Here is a 19230-nt window from a genome sequence, read left to right on the forward strand (position 1 = left end):
AGACCATAATCTGGAAGAACAGCAGTCTAATGTCGAAGCTCTGTAAATAAGTTTTAACCCTGAGTACTCCAGAGTTAATCCATAGCATTTACTCTGGTTACAATTTTCTGATCTTAAAGGGTGGTCAGGTGCAGGAATTTTCCTTTTCCTGTTTACCTGACCAAGAAATTTCAGCTCAGGAGAAGACTATATCCTTAATCCACACTCAGAATCTCTTTGCTGAGGTTGCTTGGCTCTGTAGGATGAAAAACTCAAACCAATAGGACCCATCATATCAAAAGAGCCTGTCGGAGAATGAGGTCAGTACAGAGGAAAGAGGAGCCAAATGATGGGGAGACTTGAGTCCTGATGACAGTGTTTGTGCCTTGGATCCTACCATGCCTGAAGCTAGTATATTCCCTGAACTTTTCAGTCATGTGAACCAATAAATACCCTTATTTTCTTAGTTTTTTTAAAAAAAAGAACTGCTAGAGAGATTTATGATAACAAGTGAGTTAACAGCCATCTATTAGGATCCTATCCCTGCTAGGAAGACACTGGGAGAAGAAATAACAAAGGGCAGTGCTTGTCAATTTTTTCTTCATTGTTGTTGTTATTGTTCAGTTGCTAAGTCATGTCTGACTCTTTGTGACCCCATGGACTGCCTCACACCAGGCTCCTCTGTCGTTCACTATCTCCTGGAGCTTGATAAAATTAATCTTGATTAAGTCAGTGTTGCTACCTAATTATCTCATCCTCTGTCATCCCTTTCTTCTCCTGCCCTCAGTCTTTCCCAGAATCAGGGTCTTTTCCAATGAATCGGCTCTTTGCATCAGGTGATCAAAGTATTGGAGCTTCAGCATCAGTCCTTCCAATGAATATTCAGAGTTGATTTCCCTTAAGATTGACTTGTCCCTGTGCAAGGGACTCTCAAGAGTCTTCTCCAATACCACAGTTCAAAAGCATCAATTCTTTGGCACTCAGCTTTCTTTATAGTCCAACTCTCACATCCATACATGACCACATAAAACCCATAGCTTTGTCTATACAGAATTTTGTCAACAAAATGATATATCTGCTTTTTAATATGCTGTCTAGGTTTGTCATAGCTTTTCTTCCTAGGCAAGTGTCTTTTACTTTCATGGCTATAGTCACCATCCGCAATGATTTTGGAGCCCAGGAAAATAAAGTCTGTCACTGCTTCCACTTTTTCGCTTTCGATTTGCCATGAAGTCATGGGACTGAATGCCATGATCTTTGTTTTTTGAATGTTGAGTTTTAAGCCAGGTTTTTCAGTTTCCTCTTTCACCTTCATCAAGAGGGTCTTTAGTTCCTCTTAACTTTCTGCCATAAGGGTGGTATCAGCTGCATATCTGAGGTTGTTGATATCTCTCCCAGCAATCTTGAGTTCAGCTTGTGAGTCATCAAGCCCAGCATTTCTCATGATGTACTCTGCATATAAGTTAAATAAGCAGGGTGACAATATACAGCCTAGTCATTCTCCTTTCCCAATTTTGAACCAGTACATTGTTCCATGTAAAGTTCTGACAGTTATTTCTTGACCTGCATATAGGTTTCTCAGGAGACAAGTAAGATGGCCTGATAGTCCCATCTTGAAGAATTTTCCACCGTTTATTCTGATCCACACAGTCAAAGGCTTTAGTGTAGTCAATGAAGCAGTAGATGTTTTTCAGGAATTCCCTTGCTTTCTTTATGAGTCAACCAATGTTGGCAATTTGATCTCTTTTTCTCATAATAACACACAAAGTATATGACACATCTCTAGGATACGGTGGGATAATCTGACAAGACTCACTCGAAGAGATGGCCACCCCATGAGCTCTGACACCCCAGATCCTGCCCAGATCAGCTGGAGACTAAAGAGCAGCAATACCCTGGCACAGCTGTAATTCTGTGCTGACGTCCTCTAATTGCAAAGCTCTGTAAGATATTGGGACAATTAGAGATGATAAGATAGATAGTAGATGCTACATCTAATCGTTGCTACAAGAAAAAAATAAAGAAAATCTTCATCCTTCCAGAATGTTAAGTGGAGGCTCTCTTAGACTCTTGATTTAAAATCCTCCTAACGCCTTTGGGTTACTACTTTCTGTTAATCAGATACTGTGAGTCTAAAAATATGACTTCCTTTTGGGTAATTTACTAACTGGCATACAAAATTTAATTATTGTTGTCTAGGGCCTCACATTCAGAAATTGCATCTTGTTTTTGATATGAAATTAAGATTTACACCCATGAGATGATGCCATCTGAATAATAAGAATGGACACCTAGGAGTCATCCTTGACACCCTCCCAAATTTGCAAATGCAATCTCTCGTGGATTGCTGTCACTTTACCTTCTAACACTCTCTTGAATCCACTAATTTCGGTCAAATCTCTGCCTCACTGCTCTATTGTTTTCCTGACTGCTTCCTAATGCTACAGATTACCAAAACCTGGTGACTAAAAAAGACACAAATGTATTGTCATGCAATGCCAGCAGTGAGAAGTCTGAAATTAAGGTGTTGACTTGGCCACTTCCTTGTAAAGACTCTAGAGAAGACAATCTGTTTTCTGGCCTTCTTCAGCTTCCAGAGGTGGCCCTCATTCTTGGCCTGTGGCCACTTCCTTTCATCACTCCAGTCTCTTGCTTCTGTCATACCATCTGCTGCTACTCACTCTGATCCCTCTGTCTTCCCCTCTTATAAGGACCCTTGTGACTACATTGAGCCACCTGAAAAATCCAGGATAATCTCCCCACATCAAGATCTTTAACTCATCATCACTTCTGCTGTGCCCCTTTTTCCATGGAAGGTATCATATTCATAGTTTGTAGGGATTCAGAGTGGACAACTTTGGGAGCTCCTTGTTCATCCTGCCATACTCCCTAATCCAAGGTACTAATTTACATACCTACACTGCTACCCTGATTCTGGGGAAAACTGAAGGCAGGAGGAGAAGGGGATGAAAGAGGATGAGATGGCTGGATGGCATCACCAACTCAATGGACATGAGTTTGAGTAAGCTCCAGGAGTAGGTGATGGGCAGGGAGGCCTGGCGTGCTGCAGTCCATGGGGCTGCAAAGAGTCGGACACAACTGAGCAAGTGAACTGAACTGAACTGACACTGCTACAGTGACTGCAAAACTCACTGAGTTGACAGTTTTCTTCCTTACAAACTGCTTCTCACCACCTAACTGTCTAAAAAATGTAGATCTGGTTATGATACACATACACACACACACACACACACATACACACACACAGGCACACACATGTTAAAAAACATTTCAACATCATCCCATTGACTTTTAGATATTTTTATGTTTAAACTGACCTAAAACTCCCCAACTCTCTCTGCTTAGACATTGCTGACTATCTTGGATCTTCAAATGTATCACATCTGGTCACTTGTTGCTTGTTCTACATGGAATTGTTCTCTTGTCCTCAACTCCCATTAACCTTCAGATACTAGTTCAATCACTTCCCTTGGGAGGCATTTCTGTGCTCCCTGAGGAGACAAAGTCCACTTATAGTATCATAAGGGCCATCATCGCCCTCCTGTTTGTAGTCCTTTAACCGTATTTGTGTGATTGGCACCTGTCCCACCACTGTGCTTGCTTCTAGGACAGCAAATATGATGTCTTCCATCAGGCTTGATTCCTCAGTGCCTAGCTCACTACTGGGCATAATGTAAGTTTTTAATTAATATTACTTGAGCTAATGAGTGAATGAACAAATATAATAAGTTCTCTACATACCAATCTTCAAGTTGTAAACTTTGAAAGATGCGAGCGTGTGTTCCCATGTCCAATCACAGAAGTTAGTTGGCGTGTCTGGTGTCCATCATCATGTTGTGCGTCTCCTACAAGAGATTATCTTGTAACGTAACAGTGCATCTCCTAAAGCAGATTATTGTGCTTTTGTGTACAGTAGTACAGTATCTTTATTTCAGGCCCAGGATGTCCAGAAGCAGGTGTAAAAGCAGCAGTGATGCAGTTGGTACCACTAAGAAATGTCAGCCATTCCACTGTACTACTGTACCTTTCAAGGTACTTTACTGTAGGGTTAAAAATCCTTTATCTGTTGTGCTTGTTTTTTATATATTATTTGTGTGAAAAATGTTATAAACTTATTACAGTGCAGTATTATGTAGAACCTTTGAATGGCCTTCCCAGGTGGTGCAGCAGTAAAGAACCCACTTACCAATGCAGGAGACACGGGTTCAGTCCCTGGGTGGGGAGGATTCCCTGGGAGGAGGAAATGACAACCCATGCCAGTATTCTCACCTGGGAAATTCCATAGGCGGAGGAGCCTGGGGGGCTACAGTCCATGGGGTAGCAAAGAATTGGACATGATTGAGTGACTAAACAACAGCACCACTAAATAGCCAATTGTGTTAGTTGTGTACCTAGGCTAACTTTGTTGTAGGTATGAGCAAATTGGACTCATAAATGCCCTCCTAGAAAGAAACTCGCTTGCATGTAGAGGACTTACTGTATTCTAAATCTAAATTGGCCACTCACTTGCTGAAAGAATTTAGGCAAATCACTTGCTGGGCCACAAGTCATTCTACTGTAACAAGAGGTAAGTTGATTCCCTGAGACTCACCACCTTAGCCACTGTATGATCCTAACATCAAAATCACTGAGAAGCTAAGATTACAATTCAACTATCTCCCATCAGATTTGGTCAATTAAGCATGCAACTATACAGAGTAATTTTGCTCACTGTGTTACACGCCCCTGCTAAGACACACTCAGGAGCTCCCAGCTGCCATCAACTTAAAACACAGAATGTAGCAACAGAATCTTAGAAGAGAAATGTTGAAATTTCTACAAGATATTCCACTGCATTAGTTTCAAAGTTTAGACGGCAAAAATATCCTTGAATACTTATTTAGTATGCATATTATTGATCTCCTGTCCTATAGATTCTGATTCCCTGGTTCTGGGCTGGGGCTGAGGAGTCTGCATTTTGAATAAGCAGCCCAAGTCATCCCCATAAAGTGTTTTGGGGAACCCTCACTGTCCAGTGGTTAGGACTCAGCGCTTTCATTGCTGTGGCCCAGTTTTCATCCTTGTTCAGAGAACTAAGACCACATAAGCCAAATGGTGCCATGAAAAAATAATAAGAAAGTGCTTTGGCCACTCCTTGAGAAACCTATACTGTTCACTGGTAAGCCATCTGTAAAGGTGTCCTCATTAAGAAAACATACAACTTAAAATGAGATGAGCTTAAAATGGTGAAGGAAGAAAAGGAGAAAGCTTCTTGTGTGCTGCTGTGTGCTTAGTCACTGAGTTATGTCCAACTCTTTGCTATCATACAGATTGTATCCCACCAGGCTCCTCTGTCCATGGGTACTCTCCAGACAAGAATACTGGAGTGGGTTCCCATGCCCTCCTCCAGGGATTGAAACCAAGTCTCCTGAATTGCAGGTGGATTCCTTACTGTCTGAGCCATCAGGGAAGCCTAAGCATACTGGAGTGGGTAGCCTATCCCTTCTCCAGGGGAACTTCCTGACCCAGGAAACAAACCAGTGTCTCCTGCATTGCAGGCAGATTCTTTACCAGCTGAGCTACCCAGGAAGCCCGACACCTTCTTAGCCAGGATTAATAAGCAGAATTGATATAACTTATTATCATGAACAGCTTTGCTCACCAGGGGACATTTGGCAATTATCTAGAGACCATTTCACTTGTCGTGACTGGTAGGTTGTTGCTTTCCATCTAATGACAGAGGTCAGGGATGCTGCCAAACATCCTACAGTGCACAGAACACTCCCCTCCCCTCAACAACAAAAAACTATTCAGCCCCAAATGTCAACAGAGCCAAGGCCAAAAACGCTGCTCTGAAGTCAAGGTCACATGCAGTCAAATGTGACTGTCAGGCAGCATACGTCAAGAGTGGTCACCTGACATGGATCAGGACTTGCTGACCAGGTCCTGGGACCAATTTGAGACACAATTTCACTACTTTGCTATCTCAGCACTCTTGGGGCTAAGCCACATTTGTGAGGCTACTAGGTTAATGGTAGAGCAAGCAACTAATTAATGAAGTTTGCTATTTGATGTAGAACCTGTGTGGTTTTCTTAAGAAATAATGTGATACCACAACAATGCCTAGATGCATAAAAGGCTCACTGACTCTAGCCAGAAACATCTCACATGTGTTTCAGAATCAACATGAAAAAGAAATTCCCAAGAAAGCTACCTTTTTTGCTGCAAGATTTTAGTCTCTAGTGGGATCTGAAGGTCCTTTTTGAGCATCTACCTTCTATTCCCATTGATGCAAAACGGAGGAGCTGAGGTCTACTTCTTGTGACACAAAGGGAGAGTTAGAGTCAGAAACTGGAAATATATATAAAATTAAGCCACAGCAGCAACCGGCAAGCTGAGTTAGTGAAAAGGATCTAGGATGAGAAATTATGGCCTGCCGTGCTACCTCAGTGCTGAGGCAGACTTGCTAATGAGGGGAAGGGTGGCATTTCAATGTATTTACTTGTTGGTTACCCTTTGGACTATGTGAGGTCATGCTCAGCTGATGACTTGAAAACAGTATTTCCTATTACAGCCAAACTACAAAGACTGATGAGATCAATCTACCAAGATCATCGTTTCTTCAAAGTCTCTACTAACAAAAAACGAACATAAAAATAAATTTAAACAATGAGGGATTTTGTCTCAAAGATTTCTCTTAACATTTAAGGTTGTTCGTTAGGAAAGCCTTGAAAATTCTGTAGTGGCAACCAAGTGTGTAGGACATAAAAACTTCAGAATGGAAATAGCGAGGCATATGTGTAAAGCAGATTATTAAAAGAGGAGGATGATTGAAAGTGAAGAAAACAGAACAGGACACTCTAACTCAATTATCATTGTCAAAGATAATGTCAGGAGCCTCAGAGGCAAGTCACTGAAAAGAAATTGGTGTCTGAGGAATAACAGGGTATTTTTAGAGACAACCATACTCAACATACTCTGGAGACATAGAACATTCTGAGCACTCTCTGCCTGGCAGGCCATAGAAACAAGAAATATTTCCATTTATCTAGTAGAAAGCTCTCCTGCTATAATTTTAAGAGCTATTTCTCTATCTGCAATGGAAAAAAAAAAAAGAAAAGGGAACTAGTTTTTCTGTAAATAGCAATAAAAAGTAGGACAAAAGTACGGGAAAATAATTTTTTAACTTTTCTTTGTTGCTGAAAATGTTAATACTGTCTCATCAACACTTGAAAAACTCAACAATGAGGAATGTCTCCTTCTCTCCTTCTTTTGGGATAAAGAATTAACCAGACGTGACCAATACTCAAATCTTTTTATATCAATTTTTTATTTACTTATGTTTGTATTCATATACTTGCTTATTCATTCTGGCTGCACTGGGCCTTACTTGTGGCACGAGGCTCTTCACTACATCATGCAGGATCTTTCATTGTGGAACACAGACTCAGTATTTGCAGCTCTCAGGCTTAGTTGCCCCTTGGCATGGGGGATCTTAGTTCCCCAACCAGGGGTGGAACTCCCATCCCCTGCATTGCTGGTGGATTCTTAATCACTGAACCATCAGGGAAGTCCCCCCACCCAATACTTAAATTTTATGTGCACACAAATCACCTGCAGATCTTGTCTGTGTGCAGAGTTTGATTCTGACGAGGAAAGCCCATGACTGTGCATTCTGAAGAGGCTTCCAGAGGATTTCCATGTTTATTGTCTGTTGACCATATTCTAAATGGAAAGGGAGTAGGCTTTTTCTCTAAGGTTTTAAAAAATTATATTAATTCAACAAATATTTATCAAGTGTCTGGGATATAGCACTGGCGATACAGCATTGAGCAAAACATGGGGCTTTCTCCCAAAAACCTTATAACATACATGCTACAATGAGGGAATCCAACCTGTCAACTAATGATGGTGAGAAAGATAAACAGCAGCCCTGAAAACACAAATGGTAAACCAGAGCATTCCCTGCTCCCCGCACACAGTCTTCAGAAAGAGCATCAACAAGGCAGGGTCAGGCAGTGAGAGATGGAGAGAGACAAAAACAAAGCCACTCCATACTCACACCCAAAAACAGATGAAAACAAGAACACTATTCAAACCAAAAAAAAGTGACTAAACATCATCTTCAGTGACTGCTGCCCTTTTTACCAATGACAGCTTCAGCATTTTTCCATTACTTCGATAAAAGTTTTGTTAAAATACCCAACCATAGAATTAGGTCTGTTTCCTGTGGAAGGTAGACTAATGGTACCCCAATGATGCCACTATCCCAATTTCCAGAACCTGTAAATATGTTGCATTAGGTGACAAGAGGGCATTGAGGTTGCTAATCCACCAGCCTAGAGATAGAGAGATTATTCTGGATTATCTGGGCCGTCCCAATAATCAACAAGATCCTTAAAGTGAAAGAGCAAAGTAGGAGGGTCAGAGTCAGAATCAGGGCGTGAGATTTGAAAATGCTATGCTACTGCCTTTGAAGATAAAGGAGGAAGACGCAAACAAAGGAATTGGGGCAGCCTATTAAATCTGGAAAAGCAAGGAAATAGGTTGTCCTCTAAAGCCTCCACAATGAATACAGTCCTACCAACACCTTGATTTTGGAATGTCTGACCTCCAAACTTGTAAGAGTAAATCTGAGTTGTTTTTACACCACTAACTTTGTGAAAATTTGCTACGGATGGTACCCAATCCAGAAGACACCCCTGCCTCCTTTGTGTGTATGTATGCATGCTCAGTTGTGTTTTGACTCTTTGTGACCTCATGAACTGTAGCCCACCAGGTTCCTCTGTCCATGAGATTTCCCAGGCAAGAATGCTTGAGTGGGTTGCCATTTCCTCCTCCAAGAGATCTTCCCAAACCAAGGATCCAGACCACATCTCCTGTGTCTCCTGCATTGCCAGGCAAATTCTTTGCCACTGAGTGGCCTGGGAAGCCACCTGTCTCCTTTAATCATCTCCAATATCAAATCCCTCAAGTGCAAATCCTAGATCAAGCCCCTCCTACACCGTCTTATTGAGACATCCTGCAGTTTCTCATGCTGCATGATCTCCGTCGTCACCATAAGTTAATAAGTCCAACTTTGTTGATTACAGTGTGTTCCAGGTGGTCTTGGTTGGTGGGCAGAGCAGTGTGAGCACCGTAACAGAGGTGAAGCTTTTCAGCTGAAATAAGGGAGAACCCCTGGGGTAGAGGAAGTCCTTTTGAAGGCTCTATAGGAGTTCGCTAGGTGAAGACTAGGGCAGAAACAGAAAGAACTATAGTACGTCCCATTGCAGGAGAAAGGGAAGCATGTTATAATGAAGTAGGAAATGAGACTAGAGCAACTGATGTTCTTGTGTGCCACTAATTGATCTTTATCCTGAAGTAACCACAAAATAACCAGAGTCTGTGAAAGAAAGTCATGTTATTAGATTTGCATTTGAGTAATGATTTCGTCTGTAGTGTAGAAGATGGCTTAGACACTGCCTCGCATACCAGACAGGCATATGGTGTTTTAATCCAGGTAAGAAGTGATAAGGGTGTGAAAGGATGCAGAAATGGAGAGTGAAGATCTGCCACCATTTCTTAGAGATACTGAGATGGAAAAAAATCCAAGGACTTGGTATCAAGATAAAGAATGAAGCGTAATATTTATTAAACTTATTTGACAAGCTTGTGAAAATACTGGAAGATCTTGATAACCACAATTAGGGTCAGATCACTAAACACATAATGAAAGTAAAATAATGTTCATGAAAGGAGTCAGGAGACCTCAGTTTGATACTTTGGCTCAAAGCTTAACTCTCCCAGTTGATAAATACTTTCCTACTTGGGAAAATTACTTAATTTCCATCAACATTTCCATGATACCCACCTCCCAAGATAATTGTCAGAATTAAGTAAAATTCTATGGACATATTCTGTAAAATGTAAATCCAATATATATCTAATATAATAACTATATTAGATATAGTTATTAATGGCATAAGAAGTGCATTAGGCAGAGATATTTCTGGGAAAGAGTTCTATGATTTTTTAAATGCTGCATGACTTGTTTTATAGTGGAGGGATGGATTTAGAGTCAGGTCCATTGGCTAACTATAGCTTGGCATTTTTCTTTACAAATGAATGATCAGCCTCAAACAAATCACTAAATTTTCAACATTGGTTTCCTTTTTTAGTAACATAATAAAGAAATCCATCTCAAAAAATTCATATGCAAATAAATAGTGAAATTATCTATTGTTATATCTATTACACAATTACCACAGGAGGAAAGAAAACAGGTAGTTATTGTTCTTAATCCCTTCCTGTCCCTCTTTAAGGATTTTATATTTTTTAAGTTGGCAGATGAACCAGATTTTTTCCCCTCGCCTTCCCCAGAATTCATTAAATTAAAGCAAAAATTGGAAGCCAACAATGACAAGGAGAATTGTGGGGACAATATCAGTGGAGAGATAACTAAATGTCTGGATGATGGAAAAGAAACGAAGGAAAAACAAGGAGAAAGTCATGGCAGAGACTATGAGAGGAGGCATCTACACGTAAAACTAAACAGACCTTCCCTTCAAATTCACAGGGAGAATCGGGACTCAGAATATTAAAAGAAAAAAAAAAAGCAACTTTGGGACTGAAACAAAGATAAAGTAGTTAAATAAAAATCTCATTGAAGAACAAGGGGGTACTAGGGCAACTTCTCATTTCAACTTTAGAGCAAAACTTCAGACCTTTACACGCTGGCATTTGAGACCTCATCCAGCCTAAAGGTCAGCCACCCTTCTCTCACACTAACGTGAATTTGGCCTGTCAGTGACTTTCCCCCAAACCCAGAACTCCAGTGCAGCTTGTTCGTGTGTCATTATTAAATCTGAAAGAATGGTTAACAATCATAGCAATGACTGTTATAATGTATGTTATTGTGCATTGTTCAGCCATTAGGTTGTGTCTGACTCTCTGCAACCCCATGGACTGCAACAGGCCAGGCTTCCCTGTCCTGCACCATCTCCCAGAGTTTGCTCAAACTCATACCCATTGAGTCAGTGAACCCATCCAACCATCTCATCCTCATTCATCCCCTTCTCCTCCTGGCCTCCATCTTTCCCAGCATCAGGGTCTTTTCCAATGAGTTGACTCTTCACGTCAGGTGGCCAAAGTATTGGAGCTTCAGCTCCTGATGAATGATCAGGGTTGATTTCCTTTAAGATTAACTGGTTTAATATGAGAGGATAGAAATTAGCATATGTAGCAACGATACCATAGCAATGAGTACACTTAACATCTATATCATATTTTCTAAATACCAGTCTTTACCAAAGGGACCCAGTGCTTCCATGATTGAAGCATAAGAATTCAAGATGAGCCTGGAATATCTCATTGAGTCAGAAAATGAGGCATTGATCAAACAGCAATGGGAACCATTTCTAAAGGACAAAGAGCCAGAATGATGATGTCCCCACACTCCAAATCTGGGGCAATTAGAACATGAAAGTTAATAATATTATTAATGAAAAAAATAATATTAGTGGATAGTAACACATTGAGTAAAATAAGAATCCTAAAACCAACATTGGTATAGTTTTTGATAACAATAAATAAGCACACAAAAATAAATGGGGAGAACAGAAAGCTCTTTCTTACAATAGATTGCCAAACAATAAATGCAGAAGGATGTGTAAAATTTAAAAATTGTGAATGGATCCTAAGACAGTGGATGAAAACTTGATAAGGAATAGAATATTTGCATAGTGTCAAAGTTTTGACACAAATTAACTATTACACAGAGAAAAATAGCAAACTTGCAGTGAAGAAACTTGTAGGAAGCTGCTTCATCAAGTGATCAAGGTAACCAAACAATCAACTTTGCATGAACCAACATAAAGTGTCTCCTTATTCAATGCACTAAAAAGGATTCAGCATCACTCAGCATCATTCATGTATCACTTTGATACATCATTTGTATCAAAAAATGCTAAGTATGAATCTAATCATGAGGAAAGTTGGATAAGCCAAAATCAAGGGATATATATCTTATTATAGGCTATCTCTTATTTTGGGTCCTTGGAAAGAAATGAGTCTTTGGACAATTATTTATTAATATAACACATTAATTGGCATAAAATAAGAGACTATTAAAGGTCTGCATAGTCAAAGCTATGGTTTTTCCAGTAGTCATGGATGGATATGAGAGTTGAATCATAAAGAAGGCTGAGCGCTGAAGAACTGATGCTTTTGAACTGTGTTGTTGGAGAAGACTCTTGAGAGTTCCTTGGACTGTAAGGAGATCAACCAGTCAATTCTAAAGGAAATCAACTCTGAATGATCATTGGAAGGACTGATGCTGAAGCTGAGACCCCCAATACTTTGGCCACCTGATCCAACTTATCGGGAAAGACCCTGATGCCGGGAAAGATTGAAGACCAAAGGAAAAGGGAGCGGCAGAGGATGAGCTGGTTAGATAGCATTGCAGGCTCAGTGGACATGAGTTTGGACAACCTCCGGGAGGTAGTGAAGGACAGAGGAGCCTGGCACACTGCAGTGCATGGGGGCGCAAAGAGTCAGACACGTCTTAGCAACCGAACAACAAAAATATATTTAACTCTTGAGAGTCAGAATTATGTTTTACTTATCTCTGTCCTCATATTTTAAGACAGTGTGTGGTGTTGTAGGTTCTTGATGAGTGTCTACTGAATGAGTGTCTCAGTCCAGAGATTGCGGCAGGTTTTTACATTCGCCCAGTTTTAAACAGTGACCAGAGCCCAATAACTTCATACATACCTAAATGAACCTTGTATAAGACTATACAATATTTTGCACCTATAAAGCAGAGATTTAACAAGTCAATGAACAATTATTGAACACCTTTTCTGAGACAGATAGGGGTACAATAAATACTTCATGCATGAATGAATGAGCTTTAATTCAAACAGAGCAGAGTTTTCTCAGGAAGCATTTTCTAAGTGCAGATCACATATCATTTCAAGTGCTTTTGATGACAACTATCATTCCAAAGAATAAATACTTCATTTTTAATATGCCTACATATACAATCAGAAGTGAAGAAGGTGGGAAAAATAAAACCCATCAATCAAATAGGGAAAAAAGTATTATGTGATTTTAGTTGTTGGCTTGCCTTTATTGACCAAATCTTAGGAAGTCTTAAAAACAGTTTCATAACTCATTCCACTTAAGGAAATTTTTCCAACAGTTTATGGGGTTTAAATCTCTATATAATGAGTTCTATAAACAGCAGGAACTGAGGAAGAATCTAAATGGAATTGTGTCAATAATGAAAGGAGGAAAGAATTTTCTTTTAACATTCAACAACTAAGAAAATTTCCTATATATAATCAGCATAGAGAAACACTAACAATCGCAGTATACAGACTATACAACTGACTCTTGAATAAAGTGGGTTTGAACTTCAAAAGTCCATTTATATGCAGATGTTTTTTAGTAGTAAGCACTACAATGCTACACACGCCACAGTTGATTGAATCCATGGATGAAGAAATATCTCAGATACAAAGGGCTGAACATAAATTATACATGGATTAACCTCCCACACTGTTCAAGGGTCATCTGTATTCTGATTAAAGTTAAGACATTTTAAGAATTTTTTTAAAAATTGAAAATCTCAACATAAAGAGACAAAATTGTTAGGCATCACCCTATCCGGGTGTACAGTCTGAAATCAGAATAAGATGTGACTGAAGTCCACCTTCACAGGTTGAAACTGGTTGATGAGAGCTAAACAAAAATGTACAATAAAATAAACAACCAGAACAAAAATGTTTGTGCTGAATGAATTAGATTTATTGTGATGAACAGCAAGACCCCTTCCTACTCACACATTTAATAGTAGTGCATTGACATTGATGTAGAATTTAATGATACATGGGAAGAGCCACCATAAGAGACAGACTGTCTGTGTCATTAGTAAAATTCAAGTATGTTAGAGAAATACAAATGTTGCTTTGGTTGTAGATGAGTATCAGCTCAGCTTTTGATGCCTGGGTGACTTGTTCAGTAATGTCAAAGATCTCAGCAAGAAGACTGCAAAAACATGGAAGATGTATCTCTCTCAAGTGTTTCTGGAGGCAGGAAGACAGTCATTGTTTTTCAGGGTGTTCTGCACACAGAGAATTGAGGGCGAGTCCCGTAGTCATCTGGAGTCATGGTCCATCAGTAGGTGCTGTAGCCAAAGCCAGAGCCAGAGCCCCATGGCCTATAAAAGCTGCCCCCATAGCCACAGCCCAGGTTGCTAAAGTTGCTGCCACCAAAACCGTAGCCCAGGGAGCTGTAGCCATTGCATCCATAACCATAATTCAGGGGAGAGCCAAGGGGCACGACGCAGTTCAGGGGGGTGGCTCTGAAGGTCCTGTGGAAATTGGTCCCATAGGAAGGATAGCCTGGGAAGTAGCTTCCACAGCAGAAGAAACGAGTCATGGTGGCAGGAATTGAGAAGGATTTGGATAGATTGCGAAGAGCAAGTTACCCAAGAAGGAATGAAGTTCTCATCCGGCATGGGGCCTTTTATACCTCAAGTTGGTGGGCATGACATGCTTGCCTAGACGTCTTGCCATAAATTTGCATATATAATTCTATTATTGCTAATAAAATGCATATAAAGCAACCCACAGACTCTTTGCCCACATTTTTGTTGGCTTTTCTATTTACAAAGGAATGTGTTGTATCTTCAAAGTCAGTCCCTTCCTTGACACGCAATTGAATTCTTTTCATCAGTGTCCCCTGCTTTAACAACTGTTCTGATTGCATCCTATGAGGCTCTTTAAATTCTCTGATTATAAACTCCTCCCAACTGACACAGTTAAAACTAAAAAAAGCTTTGCCAATAATGTAAACACTTCTATAGCTTCTTGAAATTATCCCCATATGTCATTCAAAAACATTGGTATATTCATGGATATGGGGTTTCTTCTGGAATAGGAAAATTATTTGTAACTAGAGGTGGTGATTGCATCATCACTGTTATTCACTTTAAAAATGGCTTATCTTAATAAATGCTGGAGAGGGTGTGGAGAAAAGGGAACCCTCTTACACTGTTGGTGGGAATGCAAACTAGTACAGCCACTATGGAGAACAGTGTGGAGACTCCTTAAAAAACTGGAAATAGAACTGCCATATGACCCAGCAATACCACTTCTGGGCATACACACCGAAGAAACCAGATCTGAAAGAGACACGTGCACCCCAATGTTCATCCCAGCACTGTTTATAATAGCCAGGACATGGAAGCAGCCTAGATGCCCATCAGCAGATGAATGGATAAGGAAGCTGTGGTACATATACACCATGGAATATTACTCAGCCATTAAAAAGAATTCATTTGAATCAGTTCTAATGAGATGGATGAAACCAGAGTCCATTATACAGAGTGAAGTAAGCCAGAAAGATAAAGAACATTTCAGCATTCTAACACATATATATGGAATTTAGAAAGATGGTAATGATAACCCTATATGCAAAACAGAAAAAGAGACACAGATGTACAGAACAGACTTTTTGACTCTGTGGGAGAAGGCGAGGGTGGGATGTTTTGAGAGAACAGTATGTATATTATCTATAGTGAAACAGATCACCAGCCCAGGTGGGATGCATGAGACAAGTGCTCAGGGCTGGTGCACTGGGAAGACCCAGAGGGATTGGGTGGAGAGGGAGGTGGGAGGGGGGATCGGGATGGGGAACACATGTAAATCCATGGCTGATTCATGTCAATGTATGACAAAACCCACTGAAATGTTGTGAAGTAATTAGCCTCCAACTAATAAAAATAAATGAAAATAAATAAATAAATAATAAAAGTAAAAAATAAATAAATAAAAATGGCTTATCTTGTGTTTACATTTTGTAGCATTGAAACATATAGCTCAGCATATGTAAAACAGATAGCTGATGGGAAGTTGCTGTAATACATGGAGAGCTCAACATGGGCTTCCCTCGTGGCTCAGGCAGTAAAGAATCGGCCTGCAATGCAGGAGACCCAGGTTCAATCCCTGGGTAGGGAAGAACCCCTGGAGAAGGAAATTGCAACCCACTCCAGCATTGTTGCCTAGAGAATTCCACGGACAGAGGAGCCTGGCAGGCTATAGTCCAAGGGGTCACAAAGAGCCGGACACCACTGAGTGACTAACACTAACACTTTAGAAGGGGAGGGATGAGGGGAAGGGAGGTTCAACAGGGAGGGGATGTATGCATATTTATGGCTGATTTATGTTGCTGTACGGCAGAAACCAACACAACATTGGAAAACAATTATCCCCCAATTAAAATGGCTTGCTTTATGTTATGTGAATTTCATCTCAAATTTTTAAAATTTTAAAACATTGCTACAGAAATCCATCAGAACAAGAATTTTTACAGAAGCTGAAAGAACACTAAATAATAGGAGAGCTATGGATAAAGTGGCTGTAATTTTCATTTATGAGCATTATCCTTGTTAATATGTTTTCTTTTCATGGGGAACACACAATCTTCAATTGTAAATCATGTTGAACATTGCCAAGCTGTCTTGTTGTGAAGTTGCCACACTCAAGCTGAGTGGAATGGTGCCCAATTTAAAGTCGTGTTATACCATGCTTGGTTCTTATTCACTTCTAGTAAAACAAGCTTGGATACCATGATCTATTATGTAATACCAGTTGTATTTTAAGATGTAACACTTACTTCTGCTCCCACTTTGCAGAAGTATGTCCACTTCTCATGACAAAAGTAAACCAGAAAGAACTTGAGACCAGCAAAGCTAAGTCTATTCTAATTCAAATGTTCAGGAAATTGGTTTTTATAAGGTCTAGATTCTCTGAAAGTAGATAAAGAAAACATCCTGGATACCAACTCCTTTTGCATATTCTCCCCATAATGGACAACTATAGAGCCCAAAGAGCAGAACTAATCATTCCAGACATTTTTTCTATTAAAACTTCTCTTCTCTCAGGTTCCCTGACAGAAGAACTTCCTAAAATCATATTAATTAATTTTGGACTTTTTTTTTTAATTCTAAAAATTGACTGCATGTTATGAGAATTTATAGTCAGAATCAAAAAGATAAGGGCTATTTTCAAATTCAATTTTTTTTCAAATTCAATTTTTAACAAAAGGAATAAATAGAAATAGAGATTATATTCACAAGAGCCCAAATGGTATAAATCCTTCATAAGCTAATCCGAGAAAACTGGGAAATATGTCTGTGGGTTGGAGATGACAAAGGTGACTGCTCTCATTAAATTTTGACAATTTTGTGGTTGCTTGAAATTTTTAACTGCTGATTCTACCATGTAATGACATGTGCGGATGTGAGAGCTGGACCATAAAGAAGATTGAGTGCCCAAGAATTGATTTGTGCTGCTGGAGAAGACTCTCGAGAGTTCCTTGAACAGCAAGGAGATCAAACAAGTCAATCCTAAAGGAAATCAATCCTGAATATTCATTGGAAGGACTGATGCTGAAGCTGAAGCTCCAATACTTCAGCCACCTGATGCAAAGAGCCAACTCAATGGAAAAGACGCTGATAGTGGGGAAGATGGAGGGCAAGGGGAGAAAGAGACGATAGAGGATGGGATGGTTGGATGGCATCACCAATTCAATGGACATGAGTTTGAGCAAACTCTGGGAGATCATGAAGGACACAGAAGCCTGGCGTGCTGCAGTCCATGGGGTCTCAAAGAGTCGGGTACAACTTAGCAACTGAACAACAAAACTATGCAGTGACATTTGAACCTGCAATTTGGATCTACTGCTCAGTTCAGTTCAGTTCAGTCACTCAGTAGTGTCTGACTCTTTGCGACCACATGAATTGCAGCACACAAGGCTTCCCTGTCCATCACCAACTCCTGGAGCTCACTCAAACTCATGCCCATCGAGTCAGTGATGCCATCCAACCATCTCATCCTCTGTCATCCCCTTCTCCTCCTGCCCCCAATCCCTCCCAGCATGAGGGTCTTTTCCAATGGGTCAACTCTCTGCATGAGGTGACCAAAGTATTGTAGTTTCAGCTTCAGCATCAGTCCTTCCAATGAACACCCAGGACCGATCTCCTTCAGGATGGACTGGTTGGCTCTCCTTGCAGTCCAAGGGACTCTCAAGAGTCTTCTCCAACACCATAGTTCAAAATCATCAAGTTTTCAGTGCTCAGCTTTCTTCACAGTCGAACTCTCACATCCATACATGACCACTGGAAAAACCATAGCCATGACTAGGCGGACCTTTGTTGGCAAAGTAATGTCTCTGCTTTTTAATGTGTTATAGTGGTATTTCAATTAGTCTGAACAACCGGACTGGAGTTGGGGTCTCAAATGTAAACAGGCAGAACATCCTAAAGAACTTGTTTGAAATTCAGATTTCCAGAGCTATCCTTTCCCACTACCACCATAAGATCCTTAAAAATCTATATTTCTAATGAGTATGTAAGATGAGTCTCATAAATAAATCATCCTGATAAATTCTGCACCTTTCTTTCATGAGATCTGAAAGAATCTCTCTTTGCTTGGTTGTGTGAAATTGCCCCGAGCTGCTTCTCTCGCTTTGACAAGCGTGTTCAGTGTCAGTCACAGGTGGCCTATTTCCTTTCTCTCTGGGTGATAGAGATAATTAAGGAAAAAAACCTTAGTTCGTCTTTTCTGTTCTCCTGTGCTTTGATACTTTTCTTAGGACACACTTGAATGGAAACGGAAGTAATAGCAATGTGTGCAGGCATCTTTTGCCAGGTGGTACTATCCACCTGGGTGGGCCTCTGAATTAGTTACCCCCAATTAAAAAAAAAAAAAAAAAAAAAAAGCTCTACAGCATGTTTCTTTTACCTTCCTGTCCCCTTTTAGACTTTCCCAGAGAAAACACATCAGCCATGTGCTTGACTGTTATTCAATATTTTTATTTTAAATGTTAGTAATAACAAATATTTATGCATGGTTCTCTCGGTGCTAGGTTCTGCTGAAATCCTGGACGTAGGTGACATAGTAAGAAGACTTACTATGCACTTTTCTAAGTATTTGTGCTCAGTTGCGTGCAACTCCTTGCTACCCTTTGGACTGTGGCCCACAAGGTTCCACTGTCCATGGGATTTTTCAGGCAAGAATATAGGGGTGGGTTGCCATTTTCCTCTCCAGGGGATCTTCCCAACCCAGAAATCAAACGCACATCTCCTGTGTCTTATACATTGACAGGAGACAATACACATATGACAAATTTCACCATTTTAAAGTATATAACTTGGTGATTTTTATATTCACAGAGTTGTCAGCCTTCATCACTATTTAATTT

At 40.1% G+C, this 19230-nt stretch overlaps 1 protein-coding gene across 1 annotated transcript; it reads right to left on the reverse strand.

Moving 5' to 3' along the window:
- Window positions 1-14139: 14139 nt before the first annotated feature.
- On the reverse strand, window positions 14140-14403 carry KRTAP7-1 (keratin associated protein 7-1). The gene has a single exon (XM_065913467.1). The coding sequence runs from the start codon at window positions 14401-14403 to the stop codon at window positions 14140-14142; it is 264 nt and encodes an 87-aa protein (XP_065769539.1).
- Window positions 14404-19230: the final 4827 nt, after the last annotated feature.

Source organism: Muntiacus reevesi, chromosome 21, assembly GCF_963930625.1.
Source record: "Muntiacus reevesi chromosome 21, mMunRee1.1, whole genome shotgun sequence".
NCBI lineage: Eukaryota > Metazoa > Chordata > Mammalia > Artiodactyla > Cervidae > Muntiacus > Muntiacus reevesi.